This window comes from Schistocerca nitens, chromosome 8, assembly GCF_023898315.1.
Source record: "Schistocerca nitens isolate TAMUIC-IGC-003100 chromosome 8, iqSchNite1.1, whole genome shotgun sequence".
Classification (NCBI taxonomy): domain Eukaryota; kingdom Metazoa; phylum Arthropoda; class Insecta; order Orthoptera; family Acrididae; genus Schistocerca; species Schistocerca nitens.
Genome location: NC_064621.1, coordinates 520,171,387 through 520,193,944, shown reverse-complemented (window position 1 = coordinate 520,193,944; position 22,558 = coordinate 520,171,387). Strand labels below are relative to the sequence as shown.

Sequence of the window (22,558 nt, the reverse complement as noted above, 5' to 3'; positions counted from 1 at the left end):
GACAGCATGGACGTGAACCGTATGTGCAGTTGACGGACTTTGAGCGAGGGCGTATAGTGGGCATGCGGGAGGCCGGGTGGACGTACCGCCGAATTGCTCAACACGTGGGGCGTGAGGTCTCCACAGTACATCGATGTTGTCGCCAGTGGTCGGCGGAAGGTGCACGTGCCCGTCGACCTGGGACCGGACCGCAGCGACGCACGGATGCACGCCAAGACCGTAGGATCCTACGCAGTGCCGTAGGGGACCGCACCGCCACTTCCCAGCAAATTAGGGACACTGTTGCTCCTGGGGTATCGGCGAGGACCATTCGCAACCGTCTCCATGAAGCTGGGCTACGGTCCCGCACACCATTAGGCCGTCTTCCGCTCACGCCCCAACATCGTGCAGCCCGCCTCCAGTGGTGTCGCGACAGGCGTGAATGGAGGGACGAATGGAGACGTGTCGTCTTCAGCGATGAGAGTCGCTTCTGCCTTGGTGCCAATGATGGTCGTATGCGTGTTTGGCGCCGTGCAGGTGAGCGCCACAATCAGGATTGCATACGACCGAGGCACACAGGGCCAACACCCGGCATCATGGTGTGGGGAGCGATCTCCTACACTGGCCGTACACCACTGGTGATCGTCGAGGGGACACTGAATAGTGCACGGTACATCCAAACCGTCATCGAACCCATCGTTCTACCATTCCTAGACCGGCAAGGAACTTGCTGTTCCAACAGGACAACGCACGTCCGCATGTATCCCGTGCCACCCAACGTGCTCTAGAAGGTGTAAGTCAACTACCCTGGTCAGCAAGATCTCCGGATCTGTCCCCCATTGAGCATGTTTGGGACTGGATGAAGCGTCGTCTCACGCGGTCTGCACGTCCAGCACGAACGCTGGTCCAACTGAGGCGCCAGGTGGAAATGGCATGGCAAGCCGTTCCACAGGACTACATCCAGCATCTCTACGATCGTCTCCATGGGAGAATAGCAGCCTGCATTGCTGCGAAAGGTGGATATACACTGTACTAGTGCCGACATTGTGCATGCTCTGTTTCCTGTGTCTATGTGCCTGTGGTTCTGTCAGTGTGATCATGTGATGTATCTGACCCCAGGAATGTGTCAATAAAGTTTCCCCTTCCTGGGACAATGAATTCACGGTGTTCTTATTTCAATTTCCAGGAGTGTATAATTCTTAAGATGAAGCTGTAGTAAGATGTAAGGGTTCAAGTGACCAGAGTAAGGAGACAGAGAATAAAGTATGAGAAACGCATTAAATTCTTACGATCCGCCATTCTCCTGTTTCAGGTGGAGGTAGTCGAGGCGTACTGCGACCCTCGGGACTCTAAGGCGTACCTGGAACCCGGCGAAGAGGCGAGTGGCAAGCTATATACCAGCCCTGACAGAGACTACTCGCAGCCATACACAGGTAGGACTGCCAGCATACCACGTTCTTGTTCATTACGCAGTAAAATATTGCCGTATTGTCCTGACAGTGTCCACGCTGTTTCCTCGCTGTTGAGGTATAGAATACCATGTCACTGGCAGGAAGTGCGTCTGACGAACAATGAACTGCATCTAGAGAAGTCAACGACTCGGCCATGGCATACTTCCTCTCAGTGGCTCAGGCTGCAGAATTGACAGCGTCGGGCGGTGCATTGCTTCCAGCAGCACCGAAAGAATCCTCCGATTTGTGGGGCCCGTGACTCGTAGATTTCAGTCTGCCACATTTTAAATATTCCTATTTTTTGCTCAGATAAGAGGAAAGGAGTTTACCAGCTGATCTTTCCACTATTTAAATAGACTAAGATACGAATGTGATATAGCTATTAAAATTTTATGATACTTACGAAACAAACAAAACGGATTCTTGACACATACAGGTTCTCTGTTACTGATCAGACAACCAAAGTAGTTTCCTCAGTGGATGTCTTAGCATTCACCGTGTTCTGTGCCTCTGTTCGATTTGTGATGCAAGTTTTAGAAGAGAGAGACGACTTTTCCTGTTTTACTTATTCGTTGAATCTTTCAGCGGAGTGAAAATTAGACATTTTAGAGATTACACCATGGATTCTTCTCGTAATTTTCGTTTCCAAATTAACAGTTGTTAATGGACGAATGGGGTATAAAACCGATCAGTATGGGATACAGTCCTGCAAAAAAAAAATTAATTGCTTGAAAGTAATCTGGGTAATTAAGAAAAACTTAACTAGCGATTTCAGGGAAAATTCAAATATTTCGCGAGAAGTGACTGCCAGTGTCAAAAAATATGAAATCGCAGCATAATAATAGATTACCGATCGATATTGAAACATATTTCACGTTTTCTGAACAATTAATTTTAGTTTTCATAATTAACAGCCTCAGTTGCACCGTTTACCTAGAATTTACCTAGGTTTCAGTCGGAATAACCTAACCTTCTTCAGAATAACAGTAACTACCGTTTGTCCATAGTGGACATCGTCAAGCTAAAACTAAAAATCCATAAATCATCGTCAGACTATAAAACTTATCTGGAACTGCCTCGGCCCAACTTCGCGACCATTGAGTTGGAACCCAATGGTTCCAGTACAGCACTCGTGGCTACCGCATCGCGGTCGCGAAGTGGGGCCGAGGCAGTTCCAGATAAGTTTTATAGTCTGACGATGATTTATGGATTTGTAGTTTTAGCTTGACGATGTCCACTATGGGCAAACGGTAGTTACTGTTATTCTTAAGAAGGTTGGGTTATTCCGACTGAAACCTAGGTAAATTCTAGGTAAACAGTGCAACTGAGGCTGTTAATTATTAAAATTAAAATTAATATTTACACAGTTGCTGATAGGGTCGCGAAATTTTGAAGATATTTACTTTCTGAACAAAACTTGAAAATACAAGAAAATGAAATAAACGGTCAAATGGTTTGTGAAATGATTTGTCTGAAAGTAAGACATAAAACAGATTACAGAAACATTTGACGTGCCTTTTAATGATGCTCGAAATCATGTACAGGAAATGAGGTGTCGATTCACATCTGAAGGTTCAATGTTTATCTTAAAATCCTAGCCTTTGGTAGAGAAATAGGACATTTGTCTGATGGAATTTCACTGAGTGGTGTCCTTAAGTCATTAATGCTGTGCATTGGCAAGACAGCCAATCCACTAGGAGGAAGCCGAAAGGCGTTTAAGCTCACGCAGGCTGGCGTGAGGTCTGGAACAGGACACGAAAATGAGAATAGCCAAAAACGTACGTAGCTGCTGGAATACTTAACTTTAATCCATAATTGGTGAACATCGCTCTTGACGGTACATGTTTTACAACATCAATAGTGACTGGTAATGGCGCCTTGCTAGGTCGTAGCAAATGACGTAGCTGAAGGCTATGCTAACTATCGTCTCGGCAAATGGGAGCGTAATTTGTCAGTGAACCATCGCTAGCAAAGTCGGCTGTACAACTGGTGCGAGTGCTAGGAAGTCTCTCTAGATCTGCCGTGTGACGGCGCTCGGTCTGCAATCACTGATAGTGGCGACACGCGGGTCCGACGTATACTAACGGACCGCGGCCGATTTAAAGGCTACCACCTAGCAAGTGTGGTGTCTGGCGGTGACACCACAATTAACGCATAACCATCTCAGCTGCTGCGCATGATTCCGAGTATCATAAAAAGGCGCACCAGTATTTCTACAATCTATTCTGTTTCTTACTTTTAAACCATTCATTTCATAAAACATTCGACCGCTATTTTTCAGCTTTTTTGTGTGATGGAATGTGATTAAGCTGGTCAATATTCAGGAAAAAGGAAAAAAAATTGAGTGCAGCGTGGCTCTAGCTGAAGACCGTATTGCGCGGCAGAAACTAAAGGAGGCCTCATACCCAGTGGATATTGCATGGCTGATAACGAGGTTGACGACAACGATGATAATGACGACTTTACGACATTGCAGCTCCTGTGTTATTCCGAAATACGATATGATGTTCCTTTGCACACGCATGCATGGCTGGCCGCTGTGGCCGAGCGGTTCTAGGCGCTTCAGTCTGCAACCACGCTGCTGCTGCGGTCGCAGGTTCGAATCCTGCCTCGGGCATGGATGCATGTGATGTCTTTAGGTTTAACTAGTTCTAAGTGAAGGGGACTGATGGTTCAGATGGCTCTGAGTACTATGGGACTTAACATCTGAGGTCATCAGTCCCCTAGACTTAGGTTATTTAGGTTTAAGTAGTTCTAAGGACACCACACACATCCACGCCCGAGGCAGGATTCGAACCTGCGACCGCATCAGTCACGCGGTTCCGGACTGAAGAGCCTACAACCGCTCGCCCACAGCGGCCGGCGTCAAGGGGAGTGATGACCTCATATGTTGAGTCCCATAGTGCTTAGAGCCATTTGAACGCATGCATGTCCGAAGGAACAAGCACTGCGGCGACTACAATTCTCATGAAATACATGAAATGTATTCGCAGTTTCGAATATGGACTACCATCAGCTGTACAATGGAATGACGACAATGAAAATTTACCGGGCCGGGATTCGAACCTGGATTTCCCGCTTATCACAAGCGGTCACCTTACTATTTTGCTGTTCGTGCACAACTCACCCAGGCTTCCATATGTCGTCAAACACGTTCGAAGGAACATTGCATCGTAATTTGAATAACGATATCGTATTTATCAGCCGACATCGGGCCTGTACGGGAATATACATAATGTAAGTACGGGTACGCCAACGACCTTGCCGCAGTGGCAACAGATCACCGAAGTTCAGTGCTGTCGGGTGACCATTCGGTCTGCCGAGCGCTGTTGGCAAGCGGGCTGCACTCAGCACTTATGTGGCAAATTGAAGAGCTACTTGAGCGAGAAGTAGCGGCTCCGGTCTTGTAAACTGACATACGGCAGGGAGAATGGTGTGCTGCCCACATGCCCCACCATATCCATATCCAGTGGCGCCTGTGGGCTGAGGATGACACGGTGGCCGGTCGGTACGTTGGGCCTTCCAAGGCGTGTCAGGACGGAGTAAAGATTTTAGTTCAAGTACGACTGCAGTTTGTAGACATATCGTTGAAGACATATGGAAGTTTCGGCTGACTGTGAATCGTGCTAGGATAGCCATATTGCAAGGCGACTGCTTGCGACAAGCGGGAAAACAGCGTTCGAGTCCCGGTCACGCACAAATGTTAATTGTCGTCATTCTGTTATAAAACTGATGATAGTCCATGCTCGAAATTTCGAATACACTTCATGACGATGATTTTGGTAACGGTACACTACTGGCCATTAAAACTGCTACACCACGAAATTGACGTGCTAAAGACGCGAAATTTAACTGACAGGAAGAAGATGGTGTGATATGCGAATGATTAGCTTTTCAAAGCATTCACACAAGGTTGGCGCCGGTGGCGACACCTACAACGTGCTGACAAGAGGAAAGTTTCCAACCGATTTCTCATACACAAACAGCAGTTGACCGGCGTTGCCTAGTGAAACGTTGTTGTGATGCCTCGTGTAAGGAGGAGAAATGCGTACCATCACGTTTCCGACTTTGATAAAGGTCTGATTGTAGCCTATTGCGATTGCGGTACCGCGACATTGCTGCTCGCGTTGGTCTATATCCAATGACTGTTAGCAGAATATGGAATCGGTGGGTTCAGGAGGGTAATACGGAACGCCGTGCTGGATAACTACGGCCTCGTATCACTAGGAGTCGAGATGACAGGCATCTTATCCGCATGACTGTAACGGATCGTGCAGCTACGTCTGGATCCCTGACTCAACAGGTGGTGACGTTTGCAAGGCAACAACCATCTGCACGAACAGTTCGACGATGTTTGCAGCAGCATCGACTATCAGCTCGGAGACCATGGCTGCGGTTACCCTTGACGCTGCATCACAGGCAGGAGCCCCTGCGATGGTGTACTCAACGACGAACCTGGGTGCACGAATGGCAAAACGTCATTTTTTTCGGATGAATCCAGGTTCTGTTTACAGCATCATGATGGTTGCATCCGTGTTTGGCGACATCGCGGTGAACGCACATTGGAAGCGTGTATTCGTCATCGCCATACTGGCATATCATCCGGCGTGATGGTATGGTGTGCCACTGGTTACACGTCTCGGTCACCTCTTGTTCGTATTGGCGGCACTTTAAACAGTGGACGTTACATTTCAGATGTGTTACGATCCGTGGCTGTACCCGTCATTCGATCCCTGCGATACCATACATTTCATGAGGATAATGCACGACCGCATGTTGCAAGTCCTGTACGGGCCTTTCTGGATACAGAAAATGTTCGACTGCTGCCCTGGCCAGCACATTCTCCAGATCTCACACCAACTGAAAACGTCTGGTCAATGGTGGCCGAGCAACTGGCTCGTCACAATACGCCAGTCTTGATGAACTGTGGTATCGTGTTGAAGCCGCATAGGCAGCTGTATCTGTACATGCCATCCAAGCTCTGTTTGACTCAATGCCCAGTCGTATCAAGGCCGTTATTACGCCTAGAGGTGGTTGTTGTGGGTACTGATTTCTCAGGATCTATGCACCCAAATTGCGTGAAAATGTAATCACATGTTAGTTCTAGTATAATATATTTGTCCAATGAATATCCGTTTATCATCTGCATTTCTTCTTGGTGTAGCAATTTTAATGGCCAGTACTGTAAATCCTTTAACTCTTGGGAGGCTGCAAATACTGGATAGAGGCCACGTAGGCAAAGTCCAGAGAGACAGAATCAGCGATTGGAAATTGCTTTTAGATATAGCTCAGCTATAAAACCGACGCTGTGTACTCCAGACGGGATGTGCCACAGGAATGCCGCGAGTATCGTACGGGATGGGAATAAATTTAGCGAAACGGCCGGCGGAGCCGCAGACGGCAGAGCCGAGGACAGGGCGAGGCTGGCGTGATTTAGGTTTCATTATGAGGGGCGGGATTGGCTCCCCGCCGATACGGAACGCCCCTCCCTATCCCCTGCCGCGCACTTAAACGTTAATAAAACGCGGTAATATCTCAAGCGCGGCGCAAGCCGGCTCCTTGAAGGGGGCTGCTGGAGGGGAAGGCGGAGAGTGGAGGGTGCAGCGAAAATTAAACACCGTCTGTCTCGTCTGGCAGGCGTCTGGTGCCGCCGCCCTCCGTCTAGGTCGGCTGTCTGCTGGCTCTAAGGGCGCTTACTACGTGGCTCTCTGCATCAGGTGGTACTGTACCGACACTGCCTGGTGCCCCAGATATACACTCCTGGAAATGGAAAAAAGAACACATTGACACCGGTGTGTCAGACCCACCATACTTGCTCCGGACACTGCGAGAGGGCTGTACAAGCAATGATCACACGCACGGCACAGCGGACACACCAGGAACCGCGGTGTTGGCCGTCGAATGGCGCTAGCTGCGCAGCATTTGTGCACCGCCGCCGTCAGTGTCAGCCAGTTTGCCGTGGCATACGGAGCTCCATCGCAGTCTTTAACACTGGTAGCATGCCGCGACAGCGTGGACGTGAACCGTATGTGCAGTTGACGGACTTTGAGCGAGGGCGTATAGTGGGCATGCGGGAGGCCGGGTGGACGTACCGCCGAATTGCTCAGACATGGGGCGTGAGGTCTCCACAGTACATCGATGTTGTCGCCAGTGGTCGGCGGAAGGTGCACGTGCCCGTCGACCTGGGACCGGACCGCAGCGACGCACGGATGCACGCCAAGACCGTAGGATCCTACGCAGTGCCGTAGGGGACCGCACCGCCACTTCCCAGTAAATTAGGGACACTGTTGCTCCTGGGATATCGGCGAGGACCATTCGCAACCGTCTCCATGAAGCTGGGCTACGGTCCCGCACACCGTTAGGCCGTCTTCCGCTCACGCCCCAACATCGTGCAGCCCGCCTCCAGTGGTGTCGCGACAGGCGTGAATGGAGGGACGAATGGAGACGTGTCGTCTTCAGCGATGAGAGTCGCTTCTGCCTTGGTGCCAATGATGGTCGTATGCGTGTTTGGCGCCGTGCAGGTGAGCGCCACAATCAGGACTGCATACGACCGAGGCACACAGGGCCAACACCCGGCATCATGGTGTGGGGAGCGATCTCCTACACTGGCCGTACACCACTGGTGATCGTCGAGAGGACACTGAATAGTGCACGGTACATCCAAACCGTCATCGAACCCATCGTTCTACCATTCATAGACCGGCAAGGGAACTTGCGGTTCCAACAGGACAATGCACGTCCGCATGTATCCCGTGCCACCCAACGTGCTCTAGAAGGTGTAAGTCAACTACCCTGGCCAGCAAGATCTCCGGATCTGTCCCCCATTGAGCATGTTTGGGACTGGATGAAGCGTCGTCTCACGCGGTCTGCACGTCCAGCACGAACGCTGGTCCAACTGAGGCGCCAGGTGGAAATGGCATGGCAAGCCGTTCCACAGGACTACATCCAGCATCTCTACGATCGTCTCCATGGGAGAATAGCAGCCTGCATTGCTGCGAAAGGTGGATATACACTGTACTAGTGCCGACATTGTGCATGCTCTGTTGCCTGTGTCTATGTGCCTGTGGTTCTGTCAGTGTGATCATGTGATGTATCTGACCCCAGGAATGTGTCAATAAAGTTTCCCCTTCCTGGGACAATGAATTCACGGTGTTCTTATTTCAATTTCTAGGAGTGTAGTTGCACTGTCCGTGGGCATTCCTGTCATGCTGTAGACAAGACCTTTTCCTGAGTCACGGCACCTGACCTGGTCCTACACGGCCGAGCGATCAGTGTGCATGTCCTCTCAAGCGCTAGTCGTGTGACATCTTTGAGATCCTGCATGGCACTGAGTATACTAAGTCCTAACTGCTATCGACAAGTGATTTCAGATCGATTTCGTATTGCTAGATTTCCGGAACGCTTTTGACTCTGTACTACACAAGCGGCCAGTAGTAAAATTGTGTGCATATGGAATATCGTCTCAGTTACGTGACTGGATTTGCGATTTCCTGTCAGAGAGATCACAGTTCGTAGTAATTGACGGAAAGTCATCGAGTAAAACAGAAGTGATTTCAGGCGTTCCCCAAGGTAGCGTTATAGGCCCTTTGCTGTTCCTTATCTATATAAACGACTTGGGAGACAATCTGAGCAGCCGCCTTCGGTTGTTTGCAAATGACGCTGTCGTTTATCGACTTATAAAGTTATCAGAAGGCCAAAACAAACTGCAAAACGATTTAGAAAAAATACCTGAATGGTGCGAAAGGTGGCACTTGACCCTAAATAACGAAAAGTGTGAGGTCATCCACATGAGTGCTAAAAGGAACTCGTTAAACTTCCGTTACACGACAAATCAGTCTAATCTAAAAGTCGTAAATTCAACTAAATACCTAGGTATTACAATTACGAACAATTTAAATTGGAAACAACACATAGGAAATGTTGTGGGGAAGGCTAACCAAAGGCTGCGTTTTGTTGGCAGGACACTTAGAAAATGTAACAGACCTACTAAGGAGACTGCCTACACTACGCTTTTCCGTCCTCTTTCAGAATACTGCTGCGCGCTGAGGGATCCTTACCAGGTAGGACTGACTGAGTACATCGAAAAAGTTCAAAGAAAGGAAGTACGTTTTGTATTAGCGCGAAATATGGGAGAGAGTGTCACAGAAATGATACAGGATTTGGGCTGGAAATCATTAAAGGAAAGGCGTTTTCCTTGTGACGGAATCTTCTCACGAAATTCCAGTCACCAACTTTCTCCTCCGAATGTGAAAATATTTTTTTGACACCGACCTATATAGGGCGGAACGATCACCACGATAAAATAAGGGAAATCAGAGTTCGTACGGAAAGATATGGGTGTTTATTCTTTCCGCGCGCTATACGAGATTGGAATAATAGAGAATTGTGAAGGTGGTTCGATGAACCCTCTGCCAGGCACTTGAATGTGATTTGCAGAGTATCCATGTAGATGTAGATGTAGAACGATATACGCAGACGGAAAAAAAATCCCATCACGAAGAAGTAGTTGTGCGACGTAAACGAAAGTTGGTAGGCGTGTTTCTACATCAAAAAGTGACCTCCATTCAAAATTCGTGGCAGTCGCATAAGAGTGACACTATTAGCATCACTATGAGGATGCTTGCATTATGTACGCCTTAACGGTCGTGAGCGTAATAGTCTTTGAGAGTGGACGTAGTGAGTTGATATTTGTCGAGAATGCCTTTACAGCGAAAAAGACGCCATTATCAGCATCTTACTGAGTTTGAACCAGGTGGTGTAATAGGGCTACGGGAATCTGGGTGTTCCTTGTGCGGTACTGCAGAAAGATGTAGCCCCTATAAATTACTGGTGGTAACGGCGGCCACGAGAGTCTACGGCCGCAAGAATACCGAGCTCCGTACGGCCACGTGGCGCTACGAGAGGGAAGACCATCGTGCTCCACGTATGGCTCTGGTACAGCGTACTGCATCTGCAGCAGCATTTTGGGCAGCAGTTGGCACCCCAGTGGCACGACGACTGTTGCAGATCGGTTGCTTCAAGGACAGCTCCGAGCCAGACGCCCTGTAGCAAACATTCCACTGAACCCAAACCACCGCCATTTGCAATTTCAGTTGTGTCAGGAGAGTGCTCATTGAAAGGCAGGGCGGAGGTCTGTTGTGTTTTCTGACGAAAGCTGGTTAATCTCTGTGTCACTGATGGCCGTGTGTTGGTCAGGAGGCCAGTTAAGGGTCTGCAACCAACCTGCCCGCGTGCTGGTCACACTGGACGTACACCTAGAGCTATGATCTGGGGTGCAATTTCATAGGACAACAGAACCCTGTATTCAAGTCTATTTTTTACTGAAGGATGGATACTGAATTAGAGTTTTTGAACTGGAAATGTTTTCTGAATTTTAACTGTGAAGTCATAAATCGAAGTTAACGAAATGCTTTTACGAGTACTACCGGCTGCTGATCACACATCATCAAACATATCTGAGATAAACTTTCTAGGAAACTTAGGAGTTGATGTTCTTACTTCTTTCTGCTGCTATGGTCCCCTCGAATACAGCTGCCGTAGAACATGCTAATTGGTGGCCTAATGAAAGAAACTCATTTCGTTGTGGTGAGATGAATTGTTCGTTAAGTAAATAGACAGGCACTGTAATTGACTTCACGTTATGTAATCCAATATTAACAAAACTGTTACAATAGGAAGAGCGATAAAATGTTCGCGTCCTCTCTTCGTCAAGACACACATACTTCTCTCATTTTGCGACTTAAAAAAAAGTAATAAAGTGACAGTCACATCTCTCTCATTTAACAGCATCTCTACTGCAGCGCATCGCTTACTATTTGATCTTACGTATACCATTTTGGATACATCTAGCAAGTGCCATTACAGCCACTCTCGTAGTTATCGCACGCACCCTGATGGCAAATCCATACGTCACTCTGGTGATTCAACCTGATTCGCTGCCATTTTTGAACAGTTTCCAAGGGGTGTTTCCAGCAGGATAACGCTCGCACGGATACCGCTGCTGTAACCCACCATGCTCTACAGAGTGTCGGCATGTTTCGCTAAACCAAATAATGCATGCGTGTACTCATTCCTATCACGCCCCGCGGTCAACCGTGCATTTTGAACGTCCTGACGCAAACCGTTCAGAAATTATGACGAACTTATTTCCTAGCGGTATTTGAGAACCTTTTCATACCTCATTTTCCTTTTAAGCTGATACAACAGCAAGAGTCCCACAGTGAAACCAACCAAACAGCTATCGTAACCCGTCCTTGAAATACTAATTAACATATTTCACAATGCATCAAGTCAAATAGACCCGAATGTTACAAAGGATCCGGCCTACAATTCATTTTCGCTCAAGTCGTCTCTGCAACTAATAGGAGTGCAACAAATCACTCCTCATGCGGGGTCTCCTAGAAGGAATGGTCAATATTCAGGAATATGACACGAACGATCAGTCGAAGCAAAAAAACGTAGTAAAAATGGGCTCTAAAATGCATAGCTTAAGACATATGAGCACTTCTTCATCTTCGACACTTGGAAACAAACCTCTTCTACTGCAAATTCTTTGCTTTTCATATTTTGGGAGGAGTTAGTATTGACCTAAACAAAAACGAAACAAAAAGTTGTCCAGTGAACATGGGCTCTCTAAAATACGTACGTTATGAGCTATGAGCATTTGTTTACGAGAAGAGAGGTGTTTCACAGTAGCGACGATGAAAAAGTGCTCATACCTGTTAAGGTATACATTACAGAGCTTATGTTTACTGGACTGTTTTACTTCCAATTATCGCTCCTCTCGTATCCTTCAGTACTGACCATTCCTCCTGGGACACACTGCATAATGAATGTAAGTGGCTTGATTTCTGATTACATACTGCGGCTGTGCTGAAATGCTTGTCATTGGCATATCCAAGCTTGTAGTACACTTGATGCGATTTTCAGGTTTGTTACATGCCACCTCCATGGTGTTGCAGTTTTAATGAGCAACATTGTATCACTGAGTGCAAACACAAGTGGTTTTACAGTCGTAAATGCCATGCGACTTCTTCTTTCTTCTGCTGAGTGAGCATTCGCTGCCGTCACTCTGTTCAGCGACTCGCAGACTGAGTGTAACTGCTTTTTTTTCCTTCTTCTTTTATCAGACCTCAGTCTGCTTTCTTTCTGTCAGCCATTCTCGCGCTTATCTGCGTCTCAATGCGATTTTGCCTTTTCCTCTTCGTTCGCTTCCCCGCCCCCTCTTCTGCGGACCACCAGGCACTGGCGAACACTTACTTTACCGTTCTGCTTTTCCCCCCTTCCAGTCGCGGAAGGGTAGCGACTGTGCTCCAGCGAGAAATTTATAGTGTTTTAAGCATTTTCACGTTCCAAAAGACTTCTCAATTCTTTCAGTCGTAGTAACGCATCAAAGGGGAGGAATTTATGAATAGGACTTGTGGGACGGCAAAGTAATTGGAAGGGGTGGCTCGTAAATACTCTGGGGTTGCAGTCTCGGAAACGGGTGCCAGATGTGGACGACGAAGAATCTCAGGGAGTCCCAGGCATTCAGCGTCAGCCATGTGGAACCTCGCTTTTCGAAAACAGTGACCGCAATAGCGCTACGTCTAACAAATAGCATTTTACATCACACACATTTTGATAAAAATATCTAGTTTTCCCGCGAAACAGACAGCAAATCATGCGTTGCAAGCTACTGGATTCATCACATGTGGAAAGACAATCGCACGCAAATAAGCGATCTTTCATGTAGCTTCATATTTCAGTACCCCACCTGAAAATAGAGATCTTTTCGCTTGCCCTAAAGAGGCTCAAAAATGGTTCAAATGGCTCAGAGCACTATGGGACTTAACATCTGAGGTCATCAGTCCCCTAGAACTTAGAACTACTTAAACCTAACTAACCTAAGGACATCACACACATCCATGCCCGAGGCAGGATTCGAACCTGCGACCGTAGCGGTCGCGCGGTTCCAGACTGAAGCGCCTAGAACCGTTTTGCCACACCGGCCGGCCCCTAAAGAGGAAGGGTGAAAGTTATTTGCCGCTGCTGTAATGACGGACCGCAATTCCTCGCGAAATGTGCACACGGGATCGGAACCCATAGTTTTTGTCTTCATAGACTCAACACTTATCGATAGACGTCATATCTCACACTAAATATCCTAACTGAGTTAATTACCTGTAATTTCAAAATGCATCTGTGTATTACAACTCATCGTGAGCTCTATGTCAGTATCTCTAAGAAAAGAAAAGAGAATAGAAAAGAAATGATACGAAACTATAAATCTGAAAAAGTTTGAAAATTTCCTGATTCTAGAAAATACCGCCGTATGTGAACGCAAAGTAGACCACAGTTACACTCATAAGCGAAAACATTACGACTTCCGGCTCGAAAGGAAGTTGGTCCACCTCTAGATAACATAGCAGCGATTCTTTGTGGCATGGATTTGGAGGTTTCTGGATATACATGGTACCTAATGCCTGCGCAAAGTGGTTTGTGGGAGCGGATCTGGTGCCCCGCAGTGTCCGAGATATGTTTAGATCTGGCGAATATGATGGTCAAGAGATTAACGTGAGCGCACTATCATGCTCCTCAAACTCTTGACTTTTCGACCTCCTATAACACCAACAATATTGCAACAAAATGGCCGGCCGCTGTGACCGAGCGGTTCTAGCCTCTTCAGACTGGAACCGCGCGACCGCTACGGTCGCAGGTTCGAATCCTGCCTCGGTCATGGATGTGTGTTATGTCCTTAGGTTAGTTAGGTTTAGTTAGTTCTAAATTCTGGGGGACTAATGACCTCAGATGTTAAGTCCCATAGTGCTCAGAGCCATTTGAACCATTTGAGTAACAAAATGAACTTCTGATATCTATAGCTTAAACCCTCTGTTGCCTGTTGGTAGTTCTAAGCACAACTTCTTTCAGTTCTTCTTTATTCTGATTGCACACACATTTCTCACATCCTGGTCTAATGGTGCGTTTAAATACATGTTTATGTTGTGTTCGGAACACTTCACTGCCTGGTAAATAGCGTTAGCTAGTCAAAGATTACGATTGTATAATCTTTGGTGACAGCACGTTTGCATTGTTTACTGTCATGCAGTTGTTAGCAACCTTTCTGTTTACTAGCGTATATATGACGCAGGTTAGATTCTATTTGCTTTCTCGTACAGCTCTTTCATTAAATCTGTAGCTTTTATTTACGAAGTAAGCTGTAAACAAAGTGATAGTTTACATTACTGTCTGGCCTAGTGTTGCCATACGTCTCGACATATCTGGATCGTCACCGTTATGGACCATCTTGTCCCGACATACCCACAAGATCCAATTTCGTCCCGATTTTGCAAAATACTGTTACGAACTTGGCTCAAGTACTGAAGTAACATCATGTGTTATCGTAACATGTAAATGCAGCCTGAGTTAGTTGTATTTAGGCCAACATGTTTAGTTTAACAAAGTTGTCTCACAGATGGCGTTGCTTGTTGAGTATCCTGTATCGACGATGCAAGCACCTTCTAGATCTAGCGCCATTATTCGAGGAAATACCAAGCTTCTCCAGTAGTACGTGGCTGGAACTATGTAAGCAGCGCGGCGCGGAGGAATCGAGCAGTTCCCATGTGAAAAATTTGAGGAAGAGACAATGGCTTTCTGTACCAGAGCATTTGATTACTTAGAGAAATGAGCTTTTGTTTAATAAATAGCAAGTATTTGATTGGATAAGTATTTGATTGGATGACGATATCTGGAATCCCAGTTTAGGTGATAGCTGGAAACACTATTATATATCTGATTAAAATATGGTTCAGTTGGCTCTAAACACTATGGGACTTAACATCTGAGGTCATCAGTCCCTTAGAACTTAGAACTACTTAAACCTAACCAACCTAAGGACATAACACACATCCATGCCCGAGGCAGGATTCGAACCTGCGACCGTAGCAGCAGCGCGATGCCGGACTGAAGCGCCTAGAACCACTGGGCCACAGCGGCCGGCTTATCAGATTAAAATTTGTATGTAGATTTCAGGCGACAGTTGCTTTCCGGACTATATGCTCCTGAAGAACTTTTCGGAAACCAAGCGTGACTCGAAAGAATGTAAGTCTAAACACTCCGTGGAAGAAAGGTGAATTTACTTTCTTAAGGAAACCGAAAATTCTGATCGCAAATGCCAACTGCTATAATTATGCGAGCATTTTTATTTTTCTGTTCCCCCACACAACACTGCTATGAAAAGAGTATTTTCGTCGATGTCGGCCCACTGAACTGACGAAAGAAATCGACTGTTGCCAGGTACTGTGGAATCAATCTTACAGTGCCAGTTTAAGTACAAGCTGACTTCACGGAATTTTATAAATACGTAAAAGAGAAAAACGACTAGCTGAAAAAGGTGAAAGCTTCCGAGAAAATATAGTGTACCAACTACTTCTGCCTCAAAAAGTGCCATGTTATTGTCTTCCAATAAAAAGTAATTACACGAAATAAACGTTTCACTTCATTTCTACACCCCCGTTTCAGTGCCCCGACGAGGTACCAGCGAGGTATGGCAAGCCTAGCCTATGTACAGCTACACAAGCGTGGTTTGTCGACTTGGCTGCTATTTTTCCTGTATTTTACAAGGTTTGTCGATCTAGCTGCATAAGGGTCAGGCTCATTTTACTATTAGCACGGTTCTCATTATCGTATGAAGTTGTTTCACAGAGAACTAGCACTTTTCGGAAACTGGAAATACTAACAGATGACAGAATTGTTGCAACGTTTCTAAAAGATTTTCGAGATGATGATGATGATGATGTGTAAGGAGAGAATGATGCTAACAGCCCTGCAGGTTTAAGTTTTCACGAGATTTTTGGAAAAGCTTTCGATTTTGATACTATTTTTGAAAGACTTCTGACAGAATTAGCACCAATGGATCTCCAAATCAGTTTGCCTGAAACTATAGAGAAATGCGAAAAACAAGCAATAAATGACTGCTTCCGTGTAATCCCTCTCAAAATTAGCAATATGCCTGATACTAAAACCGACAGAAACTGAAGGACACTTAGGTAACCTATTTATTTTCTTCAAAGGAAGAAACACTGTGAAAAAGTACAACGCAGTGAAGCCTGTATAATGCGGTTACAAACCGTTACGTATTGCAGCCCTGGAAAACAACATTGTTGCCTTTAATTTTTATCAAGGGAGAAATGAAGTTTTGGAGACGGAATCTGAAAACAGTGTTTTAGGATAGTTTTAGGTTTTTCAAAAAAGTTTTGCTCCAAAACAGGAAATAAGACTTTGATGACATTTCACTTAATTTTTGCTGCCTGAAGGGCAAAGAGTACAGAAAATTTTGATTTGTGGCATTATGAGGATAAATATGAAACGTTTCCCATCAGACTTTTCATCTTTTCAGAAAATGAAAACAGCTGACTTTCGTTATAGGATTTCATCCCCCGGAATTTGGTATTTTGTTGAAAGACAGCAAAATTGTGTGCCTGGCTTCCAATTACCATGGAACAGAAGTAGTATTTGTATGCAGAAAGCAGAAAGATGGTATTAAAATCAACGTTCAGTGCTCGTCTGTAGTAAAGGATTGTACTTGTAACATGGGATCTGTGAACCATGCTGACTGACTGAGATCTGCTTATGGCCTGCGAAGAAGACCCAAGAGGCATTTGTAGCTCCTTATGAACTCTTCTGTCAGAGGTATAGGAAGTTTCCATTTTTTTTAATGTAGAAGGAATGTTGCTCAAGCACTGCTAGTACAGACGAATGCAGAGCATATCAATCCGAGAACTGGAAGCCAAACTCTGACAGAAAGCAATACATGCAACAAAAGGAAGAAATTAGTTCCAATAGATGTAAACTCTGAGGAAAGTAAAGTTAATTTTCTCACTTTTTGCAGTGAACGGAGGAAGATTCGATACATGTAGTAAAAGAAAAGTTCAATATGGACTAAACGCAAAATGTTTATTTTTTGGTGTAATTTTGCGGAATAATGAAACGAAATGCAATGAAAATAAAAACACTTTTGCTAAACTCCATTTAGTAACTGTGTAATTATCTTCCATATGCTTACTAATTTGTAGCCTTGGTCCGTTATGACACATTTCGATTTGTTCCTTAGGAAAAGTGCTGTACTGAGAACTCACAAGCTGCGACATCGTCGCAAATTGAACAGTGAGCCCAAAATAGGATAAATTTCCTTAGCTTCATGTCTATGACCACTAATTTTTATGTCATCAGACTACCGGTTTCGGTCTGTAATGACCATCTCCAGATCTGATTTATAAAAACAAACTATTTGTTTTGAAAAGTAGTGCTGGTGACAAGATGACTCTTGTGCATACGATTGTTTACATACGTTCGACAGTGCTGGCGCTGATTTTGTGTTTAGCATTTGACGATGCCACTATGACTCCAATATATCAGGACATGTTTTCATAAAACAGATCTGAAGGAAACCGGTAGTCTGATGACGTAAAAATTTGTGACCATAGACGTGAAGTAAAGGAAATGTATTGAGAATTGTTGGTCGGTTAAGTTACCGGAGGCTCTGATGGTATACAATAGTACCACCTTCGTAAAATGGCAAAGAAATAAAATTAAAATTATGAAAAAAAAATCATTGCTATTTTGCTACTGTTTATTGTGAAATTAATGTGTGTTCGAGAGTTCAGGCAATCAATGGTTAGGGTATCGATAATGGTGCCCTTACTCTTTTCACTGGCTTTGCAGCGTTACAATAGAGATGCTACGTGAACCGAGACACACGTGGCGTAGTGCACGATCAAGGCAAGCCAGTCTACGTCACGTCTGGTCGTTGCCTTCCCTCCCCCCCCCCTCACTCCTTTCACACTGTGCCATTAGCAGTGATTACTGGCGGCCCGGGTTCTGCTACAGGTGCTCTCAGAGACGCTATTGGTAGCTCAGATACACCCCTCCTACGTGCGGGGACGGCAGAGAGAGCGGCATCACACAGCCCCGCACAAAGAATGCTCTCTGTGTGCACAGGACGATGCGTGCCTGCAACGAAAGGGGGAGAAGGTGCATACGCTCGCCCGTTCAGGCAGATTAAAGAGCAACGGCGAAAACACGAGTGCCCGCCGGCGAGTGTGCTAGCGGAGGCGAGAAACGCCCACGCCGCGGAGCGCGCCAAAGGAGCAATTTTCGAAATGCAGTGGCACGAGTAAAAACTCGCAAGTTTCCAGGTGCGAGCGAGATCAAACCGACTTTGACGGTAAACGTTGATGCATACATTCATTTCTGTTAGCTGGTAATCCACACAAGAAGAAATAGGCGAACAGTTCAGATACTGTCTGAGTGTAACAGAGAATAAAACACAACCAGTCGCCCACATATCAAAAATCACTAGTCACTCGTAATCAGATTATATCACAGCGGTAGGCGGTGCTGTGACAAGCTATGAGTAGCCAATGCTCCCGAGTCCGTGTCACATCTTTCGAGGATGTTTTAATTTCAAGTCCGAAGTCAAATAAAAAAATGAAAAAAGCTGTATAGTGATTCAAAAGCACCCTGTGTCTTTTAGATTTGTGTTTGGTTTTCCTACATACATAAAAAAAATTCTGGTGTTTTTCCAAAATCTTTGATATCAGTGGGTTGGGTCAACACGCGAGTATTAATCGTTTGAGTCCCAAAAATATAAAAAATTGGCCGGGTGCGGGTAAGAATCGCGCACTCAGGTTCCGGACAAAGTTATGTATAAAGGCAGTTCATCTATTCCGGGAATTATCAACATTGCTACTGGCAAGACATCCGTCCAGGAATTTCAAGACTTTCGAGGATGTTATAATTTCAAGTCCGAAGTCCAATAAAAAAAGGAAAAAGGAAAATTTTTCGTGTGATATAGCAAAAATTTAAAATTTTCTGATTTTTCCCTTTTGCCTGTGCAGTGAAATCTTGCCTCTTTCCAAACTTCTTGATTCTTCATGAAAGGGAAGTACTCTATAGATTTTAATGAGTGAGTTTGCGAGTATCAAAATATGTGACATATATAGCCGTAACTTTTGATTTCGTTGACTAAGACGCTACAATTTTTTACATCGTCAAGGGGCCGTAGAGCTTAACATATTTCAGTTTGGTACATTTACCTGTTACTGAGTAAAAAGGTTTTGAATAATCAGACAGACAGAAGTGAACCTGTAAGGGTTCCGTTTCTATCGATTGAGTTATAGAACGCTAAAATTAATTTCATTTTAAAAATTTCTTAAAATTGACCTGTAGCTTAATGGTAAGAAACGAATACAAGAAGCAACTGGCAAAAAGTATATAATCAATTGTCCTGAAACTTAGATTTCATTTTGGAAGTACTGGGACATACGGTTTTCAAGCACCTATCACCACCTATCAGATACATTTGAAAGTAATTCCACGTTTTCCCTAGACACAATCCCACATCTCTAAACTTCCATAATGCCTACAACAAATAACAGTACCAAACAAAAAGCAAAAATGGGCTATGTCGGAAGTATATCCCTCAGTTGTTACTTTTCAAAACCACTCATAAAAGCAGTAGTAGAAAATCAAATTCACGTTACAATAACTTTAGATATACTTAGTTTCACTGCCAGTGAACTCAATATTGTCACTATTTTTTTTAAAAATTAGACATTTAAAGTCGTAAATGAGTTTTGCTATTTGGCTACCAAATAACTGATAACTGTCAAAGTATGGAGAATATAAAGCGTAGACTGTTTATGGCAAGCAAAACGATTCTCAAGAATAGAAACCTGTTAACATCGAGTATTGATTTGACAGGAAGTCTTTTTTGAAAGTATTTGTGTGGAGTGTAGGCATGTATGGAAGTGGAACATGGACAATAACTAGTTCAGACTTGAAGAGAATAGAGTCTTTCCAAATCTGGTACTACAGAAGAATGCTGAAGATTAGATGGGTAGATCACGTAACTAATGATGACGTACTGAGTAGAATCGGGGAGAAGAGGAATTTGTGGCACAACTTGACGAAAAGAAGGGATCGGTTGGTACGACACGTTCTGGGGCATTAAGGGATCACGAATTTAGTATTGGAGGAAGCTTGGAGGGTAAAAATCGTAGAAGGAGACCAAAAGATGAATACACTAAACAGATTCAGAATGATGTAACTTGCAGTAGTTATTCGGGGATGAAGAAGCTTGCACAGAATAGAGTAGCATGGAGAGCTGCATCAAACCAGTCTCTGGACTGAAGACCACAACAACAACAAAAATTCACAATCTGCTATAACCATGTTGTCAATCTACGCGCCGACTATTCCTTTTAAGACTGTGAGCGAGTGCTACAATACACTACATTAGCAGGAGTACGTCAGTGTACCATTCGATGTCTGTGTCTTACATCGGTGGTTTCATGCAAAAGACACTGGTGCTTCAAAAAATCAATAAAATGATTGCTCAAACAGTCCACAGGTGTACTGCCGGCACAATATTTCGGTCTGATCGCCGAAATATTGTGCCCGTTGGACACTATGGACCGGTAGTACACCCGTAGAGTGTTTGAGCAAGAAATACGCCGGGAGAAACTGAAGAATCACACAATAAAATGATTGTTTCAGGCAGAAACTAGTAGTACTCAAGAGGTTAAGAAGCTGCTACGTGAACTCAAATGGGAATCCCTGCGTGGAAGAAAACTTTCGCGTAAGGGCCGCTTAAACAACAAAAATCAAGACTCGCATATAAGCTTAGAGAGTCTTTTCCGATAGTTCCATTTGCTATTGGATCAGGAAATGTTGTTTGTTGTTGTCTTCAGTCCTGAGACTGGTTTGATGCAGCTCTCCATGCTACTCTATCCTGTGCAAGTTTCTTCATCTCCCAGTACCTACTTCAACCTACATCCTTCTGAATCTGCTTAGTGTATTCATCTCTTGGTCTCCCTCTACGATTTTAACCCTCCACGCTGCCCTCCAGTACTAAATTGGTGATCCCTTGATGCCTCAGAACATGTCCTACCAACCGATCCCTTCTTCTGGTCAAGTTGTGCAACAAACTTCTCTTCTCCCCAATCCTATTCAATACCTCCTCATTAGTTATGTGATCTACCCATCTAATCTTCAGCATTCTTCTGTAGCACCACATTTCGAAAGTTTCTATTCTCTTCTTGTCCAAACTATTTATCGTCCATGTTTCACTTCCATACATGGCTACACTCCATACAAATACATTCAGAAACGAGTTCCTGACACTTAAATCTATACTCGATGTTAACAAATTTCTCTTCTTCAGAAACGCTTTCCTTGCCATTGCCAGTCTACATTTTATATCCTCTGTACTTCGACCATCATCAGTAATTTTGCTCCCCAAATAGCAAAACTCTTTTACTACTTTAAGTGTCTCATTTCCTAATCTAATCCCCTCAGCATCACCCGCCTTAATTCGACTACATTCCGTGATCCTCGTTTTGCTTTTGTTGATGTTCATCTTATATCCTCCTTTCAAGACACTGTCCATTCCGTTCAACTGCTCTTCCAAGTCCTTTGCTGTCTCTGACAGAATTACAATGTCATCGGCAAACCTCAAAGTTTTTATTTCTTCTCCATGGATTTTAATACCTACTCCTAATTTTTCCTTTGTTTCCTTCACTGCTTGCTCAATATACAGATTGAATAACATCGGGGAGAGGCTATAACCCTGTCTCACTCCCTTCCCAACCACTGCTTCCCTCTCGTGTCCCTCGACTCTTATAACTGCCATCTGGTTTCTGTACAAATTGTAAATAGCCATTCGCTCCATGTATTTTATCCCTGCCACCTTCAGAATTTGAAATGTAATGGCTACAAATGGCACGAAGCGCAGAGGGCGACAAAAACAGGAAGAAACGAAAGACTCCATGCTTATACATTGTGGGACAGCCATCATCATTCAAAACAGCTCCTGTATGGTTATAAAAGGAACCTAATACCATTCTTCCTTCAGAAGTTCAGATAACGATGCTGGAGGCTACTACTCACTCGCTTATCATCTGCATTTCTTCTTGGTGTAGCAATTTTAATGGCCAATAGTGTAGTTTATTAGCGCTTCGCCGGGTAATTCATCCGGCCATAGATATTTAATGCCACTCGTGCTAAGCCAGGTCGCGTACCTAACACTGCATAGTTTTCAGCTCTAGTCTTAGTCTTACAGTGCTTGCGCTGCAGTTTGACTGCAACTT

The 22,558-nt window shown here is 44.8% G+C and overlaps 1 protein-coding gene across 1 annotated transcript in view; it reads left to right on the top strand.

Annotated features, from left to right (window-relative positions):
• LOC126199650 (uncharacterized) overlaps positions 1-22,558 on the top strand; it is a 584,284-nt gene that overhangs the window by 227,645 nt on the left and 334,081 nt on the right. Inside the window, exon 5 of the mRNA XM_049936577.1 lies at positions 1,292-1,412. Coding sequence (XP_049792534.1) covers positions 1,292-1,412 — 121 coding nt within the window. The remainder of the gene's footprint in view (positions 1-1,291; positions 1,413-22,558) is intronic.